Source organism: Oncorhynchus gorbuscha, linkage group LG05 (assembly GCF_021184085.1).
Source record: "Oncorhynchus gorbuscha isolate QuinsamMale2020 ecotype Even-year linkage group LG05, OgorEven_v1.0, whole genome shotgun sequence".
NCBI classification, from domain to species: Eukaryota; Metazoa; Chordata; class Actinopteri; order Salmoniformes; family Salmonidae; genus Oncorhynchus; species Oncorhynchus gorbuscha.
Window position 1 is genome coordinate 55,742,062 of NC_060177.1, and position 16,767 is coordinate 55,758,828.

The 16,767-nt window shown below is 41.3% G+C and overlaps 1 protein-coding gene across 2 annotated transcripts; it reads right to left on the bottom strand.

Annotated features, from left to right (window-relative positions):
- Nucleotides 1-945: 945 nt before the first annotated feature.
- On the bottom strand, nucleotides 946-12,562 carry LOC124035155 (protein FAM219A-like). Of its 2 annotated transcripts, none has more exons than XM_046348576.1 (6): nucleotides 12,302-12,562; nucleotides 11,183-11,285; nucleotides 6,615-6,717; nucleotides 6,313-6,393; nucleotides 6,066-6,120; nucleotides 946-2,546 (listed from the first exon to the last, which is right to left on the bottom strand). In XM_046348576.1, the coding sequence occupies exons 1-6, from the start codon at nucleotides 12,368-12,370 to the stop codon at nucleotides 2,388-2,390; spliced, it is 570 nt and encodes a 189-aa protein (XP_046204532.1). In that variant the 5' UTR covers nucleotides 12,371-12,562; the 3' UTR covers nucleotides 946-2,387. The 2 variants fall into 2 exon arrangements, with proteins under 2 accessions (XP_046204532.1, XP_046204531.1); XM_046348575.1 differs by having other exon boundaries at nucleotides 6,045-6,120.
- Nucleotides 12,563-16,767: the final 4,205 nt, after the last annotated feature.

Genomic DNA, 16,767 nt, shown 5'->3' on the forward strand with positions numbered 1-16,767 from the left:
CTAGTTACTTTACTTTCTGTTAAATGTTTATAAAAATGTTTTGCTACTGTGTGCCCAGTGCCCTACTGAACATGACTCTGTGTGTTTTCTGTTTAGTAATAGCTTTGTACTGGTCTGTAGTGACCCCTGGTGGTGTGAGCAATATCGGCACTGAAATGTTTGTTTATTTGGACAATGTCTTTACACTGCCAGACAATTAGAGGCCTTGTGTAGAAAAGTGCCTCATAATGTAATAGTATAAATCACCTTGGCAGTCATGTTTGTGCTAGTAGTTGATAATAAATTGCCTAAATTATAGTTATGTTATACCTTGTTATAGGCTACCACAAAGCAGTGCAGTTAAATGAGTATTCATTTATGGGATACTCATCAAACTGAGATTGGTGTCAAAATGCCAACTGTTAAAATATCTAAATACAATGTGAAGTTCTGTTGCATCTTAGATTACTACTACAACATTTGCAGTACTGCGAAATTAACAAACAAATACATTTCTCAACATTTTTAAAACTTTGTACATTCATTTTGTTATTTGCATAGGGGTTTGTGTAACAATCTGTGCCTCTCAGCTTGCATTTCTGCATCAGCATTATTGAAGTTGTTTTAATTTTCTGAAAGTCTGACGCTGTCATTTTCAACGTGCATCTGTGGATAACCTGTGATACTCCTTCTCCCGGTAAATACCTGTGTAATTAGTTGTCAGAGACCTTTAACATTAAAACAATTAACTTTGTACATCTGTATGATCTATGTGATGCAATTACCGTACACTTCCCCTACCCATATGATCAACAGAGTGCATGCCAAGCCCCACAGCTGTACTTGCCGTCACCCTGCACGTTTTTGTCATATTAACAATAACTGGATGTAGCAAAGCAATTTGGAAAAGGAACTTTTTTAATGTCCAGAACTGTAGATATTAGAGACACCCTACGCAGGTTCAGATGGCTTTGTGTTTATTGATATCGTACACTACACAGAACAATAGCACTGTTAAATCCTGGAATGGAAGTGTCCACATGAGAACATAATCATCATTTATTTTTTTGTCCATTTTTTTAATTTATTTTTTAAATGCATACCTTCATATATGGCAAATCTCTTTGAAATACGTTAAGTCATGAGACTGGCGATAAATGTACACATTTTGTTTGAATGTTCTGTACTTCAGGCATCCTCTAATCGCAAATCAACTCTGAAGGGTGTTTGAGTGAGCGTGATCGTGAGGGATCAGTGCTCAAAGTGAATGGTACGTATGATCACTAGATCACGTTCCAATTGCACCCCACTCATTTAGTTGATGATGCATGTGTGTTCTCCTTTGACATGATTTAGAATGATTGTGCCAATCAAGACTTGTTAGCAGGATGTCATTGGGGAGGGGTTAGTTAGACACACTGTGGGAGGGACATGGTAGGATGTCATAACAGGCTGTATCCAAAAAGATCTTGAATGTCAGCGTATACTGTTATTACACAAACACTTGTTCCCTGTGGCCTCTATGGGGGTGAATATAGTAATCAAGCTGTGAAATCATTGTGTTCTAGAATGAATCCAATGTTAGGTGAGCAAAGTATGAATTCTATATCTTCCTCTTGAATAAGGATCATGGCAGATCAGGGACATATGTACGCATATCACCTTAGAACCCAAACAAATTCAAATGTGCAAGAATTATACATTCAAAAGTGATAAATCAATGAAGAATGGCCAAAATAGCAGTGTGCAGCAGTAAGATCTCCCAATCCGTTTACAGTAGGTGCTCATCATGCATGTCATCCCTTTGCAATACATTCATCCCTAAAAACCAAAACCATAAATACCTCAAACCAATAAAAAATAAATAAGAAAGAGGGCAAGAATGTAGACTGAATGAGTGTATTGACCAGGCCGGTGCTACACAACCCTGCTTTCAGTACCAAAATACAGATACCAGATATAACATAACCAGATATGAATCTTCAAAAAACACCCCAGCATGTACAATCATACAGATCCTTCAAATAAAAAGTCCATGACCATTAAAATATACTGAATAAAACGCAATAAATATGACCTTGAAGTCAGGTAAGCAGAGCAGCTTTGATCAGCAGCAGTTACAATAATATGTCTTATTCTTAGGGGCATGAAAATTATTTTGTAATCATTTTCACTTGTATAACACAATGTTGGCCCGGAGGAGGCATCTGAGAGGCCTCAAACACAAACAGAAGTGCATGTCCTACCATAGGAGGAAGTAATCACTGTTAGTTGTATTTGAAAATGTTGGTGTATTTTTGTCTTAATTCTCCTCGTCTTAATTATTTGTTGTCATATAATTATCATGTTCTGTCAATTCTCTCTGTCGCTGCTCTAGTGACAGAGTGAACATATTGCGCATGCGTGAGCTACTGGATTTGACAGGCGGTGGAGGAAGAGGCTTGGCAGCACATGCAGGTGGGGTTGACAGATTTGGGCAGGATCAGATCCAGGTCCTCGTCGTCAGGGATCTCGTCCAGCCGGTAACCATCCTTCAACAGCTGGATATTCAGGTCCTGGTTGATTTGCTGTGAGGGTGGAGATAATGGACATGTTACTAGGGGTGTAGGGGATTGTCAGCCATGTTACTAGGGGCTGTAGGGTATTGTCAGCCATGTTACGAGGGGCTGTAGGGGATGGTCAGCCATGTTACTAGGGGCTGTAGGGGATTGTCAGCCATGTTCCTAGAGGATGTAGGGGATGGTCAGTCATCTTACTAGGGGTGTAGGGGATGGTTAGTCATGTTCCTAGGGGCTGTAGGGGATGGTTAGTCATGTTCCTAGGGGATGTAGGGGATGGTTAGTCATCTTACTAGGGGTGTAGGGGATGGTCAGGCATGTTACTAGGGGTGTAGGGGATGGTTAGTCATGTTCCTAGGGGCTGTAGGGGATGGTTAGTCATGTTCCTAGGGGCTGTAGGGGATGGTCAGTCATCTTACTAGGGGTGTAGGGGATGGTTAGTCATGTTCCTAGGGGATGTAGGGGATGGTTAGTCATCTTACTAGGGGTGTAGGGGATGGTTAGTCATGTTCCTAGGGGCTGTAGGGGATGGTTAGTCATGTTACTAGGGGTGTAGGGGATGGTCAGTCATCTTACTAGTGTAGTGGTTAGTTTCATGTTCCTAGGTCCAGATGGTTAGTCATGTTCCTAGGGGCTGTAGGGGATGGTTAATCATGTTCCTAGGGGATGTACGGGATGATCAGTCATCTTACTAGGGGTGTAGGGGATGGTCAGGCATGTTACTAGGGGGTGTATTGGATGGTCAGGCATGTTACTAGGGGGTATATTGGATGGTCAGGCATGTTACTAGGGGGTGTAGGGGATGGTCGGGCATGTTACTAGGGGGTGTATTGGATGGTCAGGCATGTTACTAGGGGGTGTAGGGGTCTGTCAATAACATTACTGAGGCTGAAGAAATGTTACCATAGACTTAAAAAGGCTGGCTAGTAGTCTTCAAGGAGTACCCATCATGTAACTAAGGCTCGTCATATTGTTACACAGGGAAATCAATGAACACTATGACTTACTGGAGTCTACTTACTTCAGTGATCATATCAGGAAACCAGGAAAAATTCTTGGTACAATCGCTAAATGGTTTCATGATAAAGACATAAGGCTAAAATAATGAATGGAAGTGGCTTGGAGAATGAGTCAGTTGTGGTGTTGGTTTGATATTTGGATAATGAATATAGGTCGCCTGAATTTCTATCCAACAGTAATCTGCATTTACTGTAATTAGGTTTGTGAAGGGAAAGAACCTTGAGATTGTGAGTGTGTTGGGGAGTGAGTGGCAATGGCTTGGCATGACTGTACAGCCCATTACAGATACAATGGCCGAGACAAGACAAGATGGTTTAATGCAGTTTGAGAACAAAGTTTGCTTGATCAAACAGTCTAGTTTCACAATGTCTCATGTCGCCTAAAGATTTGAAAAGAGACGGGTCCGTTTAGAAAATCAGAGAACAGTACGCAGAAGTTCTGTGTTTAGTCCAGCAGTTAACTCGCTAGGCAAGCAGACAGCTACCTAGCTACAGTCAGATCCAAAATTATTGGCAGCCTTGACAAAGATTAGCAAAGATTGCATAAATTAAATAATTGTCACGTTCTGACCTTAGTTCTTTTGTTATGTCTTTGTTTTAGTATGGTCAGGTCAGTTGGGTGGGTTGTCTATGTTCCTTTTTCTATGTTTTGGGATTTATGTGTTTGGCCTGGTATGGTTCTCATTCAGAGGCAGCTGTCAATCGTTGTCCCTGATTGAGAACCATACTTAGGTAACCTAGTTTCACTTTTTTTGAGTTGTGGGTGATTATTTTCTGTGTCTGTGTGTTCCACAAGGAACTGTTTCGGTGAGTTATTTCACGTGTCGTATTGTTTGGTTTCAGTGTTCGCTTGTTTTAATAAAGAGCATGAACACGTACCACGCTGCGCATTGGTCCTCCGATCCTTACTACTCCTCGTCAGAGGAAGACAGCCGTTACAATAATACAAATACTGAGCTATATTGTATGCTCAAACATCTTTCAAAATTAGAATATTTCATACTAACAATTGCTCAGAGGAATACATTTTGTTTAATAAATCTCAAAAAGACGGGTTAAAATAATACTCCAGCACCCTCTCCTTTATTTTTTTCTAGAATGTTTAATGAGAATAGAGAACGCATTGGGAGGGATCTTAGACCATTCGTCCATACAGAATCTTTCCAAGATCCTTGATATCCTTTGTCTGTGTATACGGCCATTTTCAATTTAGACCACTGGTTTTCATTGGGGTTCATCTCCGGAGACTGAGATGGCCATTGCAAAATGTTATTTTTTTGGATAAATTAACCATTTCTTTGTTCATTTTGATGTGTGCTTGGGGTTGCTGTAAAATCCACTTGTGGCCGAGTTTCAGCGTCCTGGCAGAGGAAACCAGGTTTTTGCCTAAGATGTTCAGATACTTGGTAAAGTTCATGATGGCGTTGACCCTAACAAGGGCCCCAGGAACCATAACATCAAAGATCTCCACCAGATCTCCACCATATTTTACAGTAGGTTATGAGGTTATTCTCTGCATATGCATCTGTTTTTCGACGCCAAACCCACCACTGGTATTCATGGCCAGAGAACTTATTTTCATGTCATTTGACCATATCACTGGTTCCAATTCAAGTGCAGATGCCATTAAGCAAACTCAAGGCGGTGCTCTGGTCAGATGGTCAGATGACTTGAAAATAAAGCTCTTTGGAAAGACTGATAACCTTAAACACACATCTAAATCCACAAAGAAATTGTTAATTGATGACAAAATCAATTAATGGCAATGGCCATCTAAGTCTCCGGACTTGAACCCCATTGAAAACCTGTGGTTTATTTGAAGAGGTGAGTCCATAAGTGCAGACGAAGGATATCAAGGATCTGGAAAGAGTCTGTATGGAGGAATAGTTTAAGATCCCTCCCGAAGTGTTCTCCAATCTCATATAACATTTTAGAAATAGGCTCAGTGCCAAGGGTGCTAGATTATTGAAAACAGGGGTGCAAATAATTTAACCCTATCTTTTAGAGATTTGTTTTATTACTTGTTAAAAATAAATTTCTTTCTCTGAGCAATTGTATTAGTATGAATGAATACAATGGTACTATTTGCATACAATATTGCTCAGTATTTGTATATTTCTTTGCTCATCTTTATCACGTGTGCCAATAATATTGGATCTGACTGTATTTTGCTGCAGTTAGCTAGCTAGCCTAGCAGAATGTGTGCCCTATTTCTGGTGCATGTATTTCATGACGCTCGTTTGCTCCAACACCTTGCTACAACCAGTGGCAACTTTGTTTCAAAGTTGTATTATGTCATTGCAGAGGTACCATCACCATGGAAACGGTCTCAACGGCGTGTCTCGAAATGTTTTATTTGAATGCAGCTGTCCTTAGTCAGCTGTCCTACACAAAATTCTAAAACTGGTTAGTTTTGTCTTGCCTCTCCTTATGATGGCTGTTGTATCTTTACCGGGCTTAAGTAGTGTTACCCAGAGTGCATAGATACCTGGGCCCTCACACATCTCACCTCGGCTGAGGAGTATCCCGATGAGGAGTATCTGGACATGTCGAAGTCATCGTCACTGCAACATAAATGGAAGTGTATGGTTTTGCATTTGCATAGATTCATGTCATCACTGTTGATCTTATATTTATTTTCACCTCACACACTGCCCTTAACCTAAATGCTATATCTACAGTATGTTGGCAGATCTGAGACTAAAGGGTGACGGTGGACATTTCTGTGTATTACAGTCATTGATGTTGTCACATACCTGTCTGTATCAATGGCAACCAGGGGCTTCTCATCGGGGCTCTGGTCTAAGGAGGAGTAGCCCTTATTGGGCACCACCAGCCTGTGGAGAGGGAGAGAGGGAAGAGTTATAGGTGGGCAGGAGAGTGAGTCCACAAGGAAGAAGAGGTGGAACAGACCAGGAGGGAAAAAAAGAGAGTGAGTGAAAGATACAGGAGAGGTTCAAGATACCAGTGAAGATGGAGAAATAGGGAGAAATAAAACAATAAATAAATTAGGGACAAAATCAAGAAGGCCCTAATCAGGACCAAAGTCAGCTCTCACCGTGTTCTGGCCATCACATTGTTTTTCTTCGGCTGCTGGTTCACTGGACTACCTGCATTACCATTCTTCAGTGATCCCTTCCTGGTCAGCTCGCGCTGTTTCTCTGCACACCACAGAACATTAGAGTATGAACAAAAAAATACATGGATGCATGACTCTACAAGGAGTCGAAAGCATCCAATGCTTCCCAAAGTTGTGTCAAGTTGGCTGGACCATTTTCGATACGCACGGGGAACTGTTGAGCGTGAAAACCAAGCAGCGTTGCAGTTCTTGACACACTCAAACTTGTGCGCCTGGCACCTACTACCATGCCTCGTTCAAAGTCACTTCAATATTTTGTACTTGCCCATTCAGCCTCTGAATGGAACACATACACAATCCATGTCTCAATTGTCTCAAGGCTTAAAAATCCTCCTTTAACCTGTCTCCTCCCATTCATCTACACGGATTGAAGTGGATTTAACAGGTGAGATCAATAAGGGATCTTAGCTTTCACCTGCAATCACCTGGTCAGTCTAAGTCATGTTTTGTACACTCAGTGTATACAGTACAGACACAGACAAAATCCTGGCATGGCAGCTCTCAGCTGACCAGTTTCCTGACACCATTAAACTGGTCATCTGGTTTCGAGTCAGTACTGTGTCATATATATCAGGCAAGGGCCATCTTAACCTTATAACTGAAGAACAGAAAAAAGAAGATGCTCTACAGGAAAAACAGCGTCCATCCGAATCATCTTGGCTCCTGGACCCTGTCCACGCATTTCAAGGCTGCGTTGAGACAATGACTTATCAGTGACCCAAGCCCTACCCTTGTGTCGCTGAGTTGTCATAGTGATGCTGCAAATGTACATTGTCCCGGGGGCACTGCCAGTCATAATGTAAATAACCTAATTGATGTCCCTCTAACCCCCCTGGATGCCTCTGTTAATCCTACAGCTATTGTATGCTGTAATCATGTGCCCATGAACCTGAGTTATACTGTTAGCACTGAGGCGGTTTGCCCTAGTAGGAAGCTCACTATGTGCAGCTCACCGTGCACTATCAACTCAAACATAAATATCACTGTCATGTCTATCTCTGATGAGCCTCCCAGGAAAGCAATAAAAACAATCAAGAATCCCAGAAAAGTGCTAAAAATAGCCCACATTAACATACAGTACATGTCCAAATGTGTGTGGACACCTGCTTGTTGAACACCTCATTCCAAAATAATATGCATTAGTATGGAGCTGGTCCCTCCTTTGCTGCAATAACAGCCTCCACTCTTCTGGGAAGGCTTCCAGTAGATGTTAGAACATTGCTGCGGGGACTTGCTTCCATTCAGCCACAAGAGCATGAGTGAGGTTGGGCACTGATGTTGAGCGATTAGTTCTGGCTCGCATTCGGCGTTCCAATTCATCCCAAAGGTTTTCGATGGGGTTGAGGTCAGGGATCTGTGATGGCTAGTCAAGTTCTTCCATACCGATCTCAACAAACTATTTCTGTATGGACCTCACTTTGTGCACAGGGGCATTGTCATGCTGAAACAGGAAAGAGCCTTCCCCAAACTGTTGCCACAAAGTTGGAAGCACAGAATCATCTATAATGTCATTGTATGCTGTAGTATTAAGACTTCTATTCACTGGAACTAAAGGGCCTAGTCCAAACCATGAAAAATAGCCCCAGACCAACATTCCTCCTCCACCAAGCTGTACAGCTGACAATATGCATTGGGGCAGGTAGCGTTTTCCTGGCATCCACCAAACCCAGATTCGTATGTCAGACTGCCAGATGGTGAAGCGTGATTCATCACTTCAGAGAACGTGTTTCCACTGCTCCAGAGTCCAATGGCGGCAAGGTCTACACCACTCCAGCCGACACTTGGTATTGCACACGGTGAGCTTAGGCATGTGTGCGGCTGCTTGGCCATGGAAACCCACTTCATGAAGCTTCCGACGAACAGTTAATGTGCTGACGTTGCTTCCAGAGGTAGTTTGGAACTCAGTATTGATGTTGCAACCAAGGACAGACATTTTTTTACACACTACGCGCTTCAGCACTTTGCGGTTCCGTTCTCTGAGCTTGTGTGGTCTACCACTTTGCGCCTAAGCCATGATGCTCCTGGACATTTCCAGTTCACAATAACAGCACTTACAGTTGACAGGGATAGATCTAGCAGGGCAGATATTTGACAAACTGACTCGTTGGTAAGGTGGAAGCCTATGACGGTGCCAAGTTGTATGTCATGAGCTCTTTAGTAAGCCAATTCTACTGTCAATGTTTGTCTATGGAGATTGCATGGCTATGTGCTCGATTTTATACACCTGTTTGAAGGTGTATAAGGAGTTTCCACATACTTTTGGTCATGTAGTGTATATCAGGAGGTGTGAATGAAAGGCCCAAAAAATGTTGATGTCTCCAGCCACCCAAGCTATAGACGGTTTTCTCTGCTTCCGCATGGCAAGCAGTACCGGAGCAACAAGTCTGACACCAACAGCCTCCTGAACATCTTCTATCTCCAAGCCATAATACTGCTACATAGCTAAAAAAAAATGGCTACACGGACTATCTGCATTGACTGTTCTATTTTTAAATGTTTTTTGTTGCAACACACACACACACACACACACACACACACACACACACACACACACACACACACACACACACACACACACACACACACACACACACACACACACACACACACACACACACACACACACACACACACACACACACACACACACACACACACTTAATTTGCTCACACACAAATAACACAAATTCATACTGACTCAACACACACGCACACTCATACAATCATCATATACACTGCTACTACTCTGTTTATCATATATCCTGATGCCTAGTCACCTTAACCCTGTACATATCTACCCTTACACCTCCAGGATCCCTGCCCATTGTAAATATGGTATTGGCACTGACCCTTGACCCAGTGACCCTGTATCAGTGGTGTAAAGTACTTAAGTCAAAATACTTTAAAGTACTACTTAATTCGTTTTTTGGGGTGTTTGTACTTTACTTTACTAATTATATTTTTGACAACTTTAACTTTTACTTCACTACATTCCTAAAGAAATAATGTACTTTTTACATACATTTTCCCTGACACCCAAAAGTACTCGGTACATTTTGAATGCTTAGCAGCACAGGAAAATGGTCCAATTCACACACTTATCAAGAGAACATCCCTAGTCACCCCTACTGCCTCTGATCTGGCAGACTCACTAAACACAATGCTTATTTTGTAAATTATGTCTGAATGTTGTGTGCTCCTGGCTATCTGTACATTTTATAAACAAGCAAATGATGCTGTCTGGTTTGCTTAATATAAGGAATTTGAAATTATTTATACTTTTACTTTCGATACTTACAGTAAGTATATTTTAGCAATAACGTTTACTTTTGATAATTATGTATATTTAAAACCTAATAGTTTTAGACTTTTACTCAAGTAGTGATTTACTGGGTGACTCCCTTTTACTTGAGTCATTTTCTATTAAGGTATCTTTACTTTTACTCAAGTATGACAACTGGGTACTTTTTCCACCATTGCCCTGTATATAACATACTTACTTTCTCATGTTCTTTTTATTTATATTTCTTGTGTGTTTTTGTTCTACTTTACTTTTTTTTATATAGTACTACTGCTATTGATTACTGAATTGTTGGGAAAGAGCTCGCAAGAAAGGCATTTCACTGTACCTGTGTACGTGACAATACAAAACATGAAACGTGAGATAGACGGGCTAGAAAAAGAAAAAAAATTGTGATGCTTGCATTCAATTGTCACTCCCTGTTGCACACAACAAGCTTCCATTCCCCCTATCACAAGGGAATTCATGGCTGATTTAAGATGAAATGTTCAACCGTGTTACTTTATTTGGCACTTAATAGGCACTTACTATAGTCATTTATTATTTAAACTCTTGAGAGTTACACTTCTAAAAATGCAATGAATCGGTGGAACGAGCCAGTATCCAAATCTGTGGGTGATGTGTTCCACTTGTGGGGAATTTTTTTACTCAAATAAATGTTTAACAATCCTAAATGTTGCATCACGCACAGACGAGGAGGAAAACAGTGTACAGATGTCAGGCTAAAGGCTGCTGTGGGCTAGCTTGAGGTTTTGATATATCAGACCTTCTGGGGCTTGGGGCGGATATCTTTGGGACCAGGGCTTTCAAAAAAATTGTCCCTCCCTCTTCGCAAATGTTATGGGAACATATTTGTTGAAAGGATATCATGAGGATCGGTTGGTCATCAAAGACACGTCTTACAATATTGCTAAATTTGCTACCTAAAATGCTCCTTTCTACTCTTGATTCATACAATGATTTTACAGACTGAACATCACAATGGGATGTGTCAATGTGTTTATATTTATGCCTTTACATTTTGGTAATATGGTTTTGGGGAATGATTGAGCCTTGACTCCAGTACACCTAGCCGTTGTATTGCTTCCCACATCTTTGTATTGCTCTACAGTCATGTGACCCCTGTCCAAGGTGCTGAAATAAACAGAAGCAGGCAGTGAGTTCGGCTCAGCCTTCTTACACTCACCTATCTTCATCTGCAGAGGAGAGGGCTTGTAGTTAATAGTGACTGGCTCCTCCTCCCTCGTGTCTGAGTCTGCTTCGGAAGAAGCTGTGGATGATGCAGGGTCCTAGAGAGAGAGAGAGAGAGAGAGGACTCCCATACATATCATCTGGGATGTTCATGACATGGCTAGTAAATGGCTAGTAAATTCATGGCTAGTAAATAGAAGCCTAATACAATTCTGTCTTTCATTCAGACACACCAAAGGTTGTCAGGCAGTCACATCTTCATTGCACACAGTCCATTCATCGACTCCTATGATGCACATTTCACTCAAAGCTCCCAAAAGCTACACCACCACGGAAATCTCGGTATTCTATTGCAGATAGGTTCAACTGTACCCCAGGGCCCTGAGAAACGAACTCTGTTCAGCAAACAAAGATGGCCTACTGACGAGACACATCACTATATGCCTAACAACATCTTATGCGAACCAGTGGGTTTGATTCAGAGTTAAACACCACATATGATGTCGTGGAGGATACTGCTCCTCGCAGTCTCTGCGTGATGAAGAAATCGAACATCAGCTAGGCCTTAGTTGCTCTGATAGGCTACCCGATTGCTTTGTAATGTTCAGTAAGAGCCTACAATTCAATAATAACGTAATCGGTCACATGCATTCCAATCAACTATTTAGGATTTTTGCAGTGACCGTGTTAAAGCTGGCCTTTGCCTCATTGGCCTATGCTTGTCCCCAGAGCGGATGTGCTTCTGCGAACGTGTAGGGATGTTTTTTTTTCTCCAGGCATCACCGACGACAGCTCGCCATCTCAATCTCTTAAAAAACGGATAGTCTATTGATTGAGGTATTCTCTAAATTCGCTTCTCATCGCAATAAAGCCAGGCATAATGTTTTACTGACCTTATGGCTGCCTACCAAGAACAATGCTACATGTGTTACCTTTAGAGATAAAAAATAAATGCTACAAAATATCACCAGGCCAATATCTAAATTCAACAATCCATTATAGCCAGAATGTATGTTATAAAACACCTAGTAGGCTAGCTTAGTCGCATAATATAGGAACATAATATATTAGCCTATGACTTTATCACTACAATGAAAAAACACATTCCACTTACAAGTGGCTGCATCTCTCCCTGGACAGCGCTCGGAACCTGAAATCTATCTACTGGTATCTCTTCCATCATTTTGGCGACGTGTTCTACCGTTTATGCCTCGGTAATTATACCGCAGCGCCGTGTATTGGGCCAAAAGTGTGATTAGTTGTGCCTCAGATTTTCGGTTTCTCAGATTTCTATCAATAACGGCGATTCTCCGGTTCTCTGCCACATCCCAGCAGGCAGTATCTATGCAGTGGTAACCAGTCAGTAACTCAACCACCCACTTCCGGGTACAGATCCGTTATTAATCGGTCTCGCCCATAATGGTCTCACGCTGCCCCAGAATGAGCGTAAAACCGTTTCACCATTGCCTGACAATGTGGACCAGTGATTTTTTTTTACGGTATAACTCCAAAACAATCCACATTTGTAGCCTAGGCTAGAAACATCGATAAGTGCACTTGTCAATATATATACAGTACCAGTCAAAAGTTTGGACACACCTACTCATTCCAGGGTTTTTCTTATTTTTATATAGTGAAGACATCAACATGATGTTCTGCCTTATTATTATTCGACCATGCTGGTCATTTATGAACATTTGAACACCTTGGCCATGTTCTGTTATAATCTCCACCCGGCACAGCCAGAAGAGGACTGGCCACCCCACATAGCCTGGTTCCTCTCTAGGTTTCTTCCTAGGTTTTCGCCTTTCTAGGGAGTTTTTCCTAGCCACCGTGCTTCTACACCTGCATTGCTTGCTGTTTGGGGTTTTAGGCTGCGTTTCTGTACAGCACTTTGAGATATCAGCTGATGTACGAAGGGCTATATAAATACATTTGATTGGATTTGATTTGATTTTTGAATAACACATATGGAATCATGTAGTAACCAAAAAAGTGTAAAAAAGGCATTTTATATTTGAGATTCTTCTAAGTAGCCACACTTTGCCAAGATGACAGCTTTGCACATTCTTGGCATTCTCTCAACCAGCTTCATGAGGTAGTCACCTGGAATGAATTTAAATTAACAGGTGTGCCTTTTCAAAAGTTAATTTGTGGAATTCCTTTCCTTCTTAATGCATTTGAGCCAATCATAAACAGAAGATCGTCCGATTTGGTAAAAGACCAAGTCCATATTATGGAAAAGACTGCTCATATAAGCAAAGAGAAATGAGAGTCTATCATTACTTTAAGACATGAAGTTCAGTCAATATGGAAAACTTTTAAAGTTCCTTCAAGTTTGCAGTCGCAAAAAACATCAAGCACTATGATGAAACTGTCTCTCATGAGGACCGCCACAGGAAAGGAAGACCCAGACTTACCTCTGCTGCAGAGGACAAGTTCATTAGAGGTAACTGCACCTCCGATTGCAACCCAAATAAATGCTTCACAGAGTTCAAGTAACAGACACATCTCAACATCAACTGTTCAGAGGATAGTGCGTGAATCAGGCCTTCGTGGTCGAATTTCTGCAAAGAAACCACTACTAAAGGACACCAATAATAAGAAGAGACTTGCTTAGGCCAAGAAAAATGAGCAATGGACATTAGACCGGTGGAAATCTGTCCCTTGGTTTGATGAATCCACATTTTGGCTCCAAACGCTGTGTCTTTGTGAGACGCAGAGTTGGTGAATGGATGATCTCCGCATGTGTGTTTCCCACCGTGAAGCATGGAGGAGGAGGTGTGATGGTGTGGGTATGCTTCGCTGGTGACATTGTCACTGATTTATTTAGAATTCAAGGAACACTTAACCAACATGGCTACCACAGCATTCTTCAGTGGTACACCATCCCATCTGGTTTACGCTTAGTGGGACTATCATTGGTTTTCAACGGGATAATGACACAACACACCTCCAAGCTGATTAAGGGTTATTTGACCAACAAGGAATGTGATGGAGTGCTGTATCAGATGACCTGGCCTCCACAATCACCTGACCTCAACCCAATTGAGATGGTTTGAGATGAGTTGGACCGCAGAGTGAAGGAAAAGCAGCCAACAAGTGCTCTGCATATGTGTGAACTCCTTCAATACTGTTGGAAAAGCATTCCAGGTGAAGCTGGTTGAGAGAATGCCAAGATTGTGCAAAGCTGTCATCAAGGGAAAGGATGGCTACTTTGAAGAATCTAAAATCTAGATGATTTGTTTGACACTTTTTTGATTACTACGTGATTCCATATGTGTTAATTCATAGTTCTAATATCTTCACTATTATTCTACAATATAGAAAATAGTAAAAAATTAAGAAAAACCCTTGAATGAGCAGGTGTGTCCAAACATTTGACTGGTACTGTATATATTTTTATTGATGTATTACAGGCAACATTTCATATCAATCAATCAAATGTCTTTTCTAAAGCCCTTTTTAAATCAGCAGTTTGCTTTACAAATTGCTTTACAGATTTCCGTCCTGCAGAACCAGAAGCACAGTGGCCATAGCTTTTTCCCCCAACTATCCATTTAAATACATAAAAAATAATAATAATAACTGACTTTTGCTTTTAGTGTTACGGATGGCTAAGTAATAGTCACATTTTTATTTAAATGGCTAGTTGCAGGACCAAGGGACAACCTCCATAGGAAGAAACCTAGAGTGGAACCATGCTCAGAGGGGTGGCAAGGCCTCTTCTGGCATATGACAGCCTATAGTTTAAATAAATGTTTTTTAGAAATATATTGCATTTTTTTTGTCAGAGAACATCTATTCCAAACTGCTTTGTGCCTTACCCTCCATCATATTTCAATGGCTGGCAATTAAAACAACATGTCCATTATCATTCCAGCCAAGAGCAGCAATATCATGTACTAACGGCACACTAATTAATAACAATAAAGGCTAGTATATTTAGACATTATTATTTTAAAGGACAGTTGTCATTGTCTTGAAAGGACAGTTGCCAGTATGAACCAGTAGATGGTGCCCCAAACATAGGCTATGTGATGAATGGAAGGTTGGTGAGACATTGTAATTCCATCCCTACAAATTGCATGAGACCAAGGTAAGGTCCCAAAGGCCATGTGTTAGGCTTATGGTCCTTCATATTGACACAGAGCTTATTGTGTGTGTGTGTGTGTGTGTGTGTGTGTGTGTGTGTGTGTGTGTGTGTGTGTGTGTGTGTGTGTGTGTGTGTGTGTGTGTGTGTGTGTGTGTGTGTGTGTGTGTGTGTGTGTGTGTGTGTGTGCGTGCGTGCGTGCGTGTGTGTGTGTGCGCGCATGCATATCTGGTGTGTGTGTTCCTGCGTGAATACCAGTGGAATCTGCAGAAGTGGTTTCAATACTCTTCAAATGTATTCCCTATCAGTTTACAATTCAACATTCTTGGGGAGAGGGGAAATGGAACCATAGCATGAGGGAACATCATGGCATTCACTACAGGTGTGGTTTAGCCCACTAGCCAATGGTGCTGAAATCGCGGCTAGATGCTTCTGTATTTTTTTCGCCATGACTTGCGGTCACTGTCCATGGCACTGAATTGATAGTTACGCGTGCGCAGTGCACAGGCCAACATTACGCCTTCCTTGGACTTCTCCAATATGTAGGCCTATGTTAAAAGTGCTGGACATTTTCTCCTGAATCGCCTGTTTGAGCTACATGCTTAAGACGTCTGTATGTTCTGGATCCGCACATAGCAGCCACTCATCTCAGTAGTAGACGGCAACTGCGCTAGAGCGGGGTGTGTAAGACAACATCAAGTCTGAACGGTTTGAACTACAGACTATTATGACCCCATCATAGTGAGTTTAGATTACTTTCACGAACACAGGACTCGTTAGAATGTAATAGTTGTTCGATATGCAAGCTCATAAAGAAGTAGTGCATTGTGATCATTCCTGAGGTTTTCTTGAGTTTTCTTATAGCTAGCTATCAGACAGACTTCAAACATGGACAGACCACAGGCATGGGTATAAAACAATGGTGATGTTTTGTGGATATATCAGTCCATTTGATCAATTTCCACCCAGGGAATAGTGTCTAATACTTTGTTCGACTCGTTTTTTTTGCTGTCGCTAACTTCAAGTTGAATACAGTTGTCACAAACTAGTTTCATACTGAGTCAACATTTACTGTACTTACATTATTCTTAGAAATGCTTTTCTATCGTGTTTTTGTTTGGCGGAACTCATATTTGAAGTGAAATGAGTGAATAAAACTCCTTCTACTTATAGCTCTGGTTTTCCAGAAAAGAAAACAGCAAATCACATGAATGTGAGGCTAAATATGACAGAACACAAGAAGATACAGTGCCTTGTGAAAGTATTCGACCCCTTGAACCTTAAGACCTTTTGCCACATTTCAGGCTTCAAACATAAATATATAAAACTGTATTTTTTGTGAAGAATCAACAACAAGTGGGACACAATCATGAAGTGGAACGACATTTATTGGATGTTTCAAACTTTAACAAATCAAAAACTGAAAAATTGGGCATGCAAAATTATTCAGCCCCCTTAAGTTAATACTTTGTAGCGCCACCTTTTGC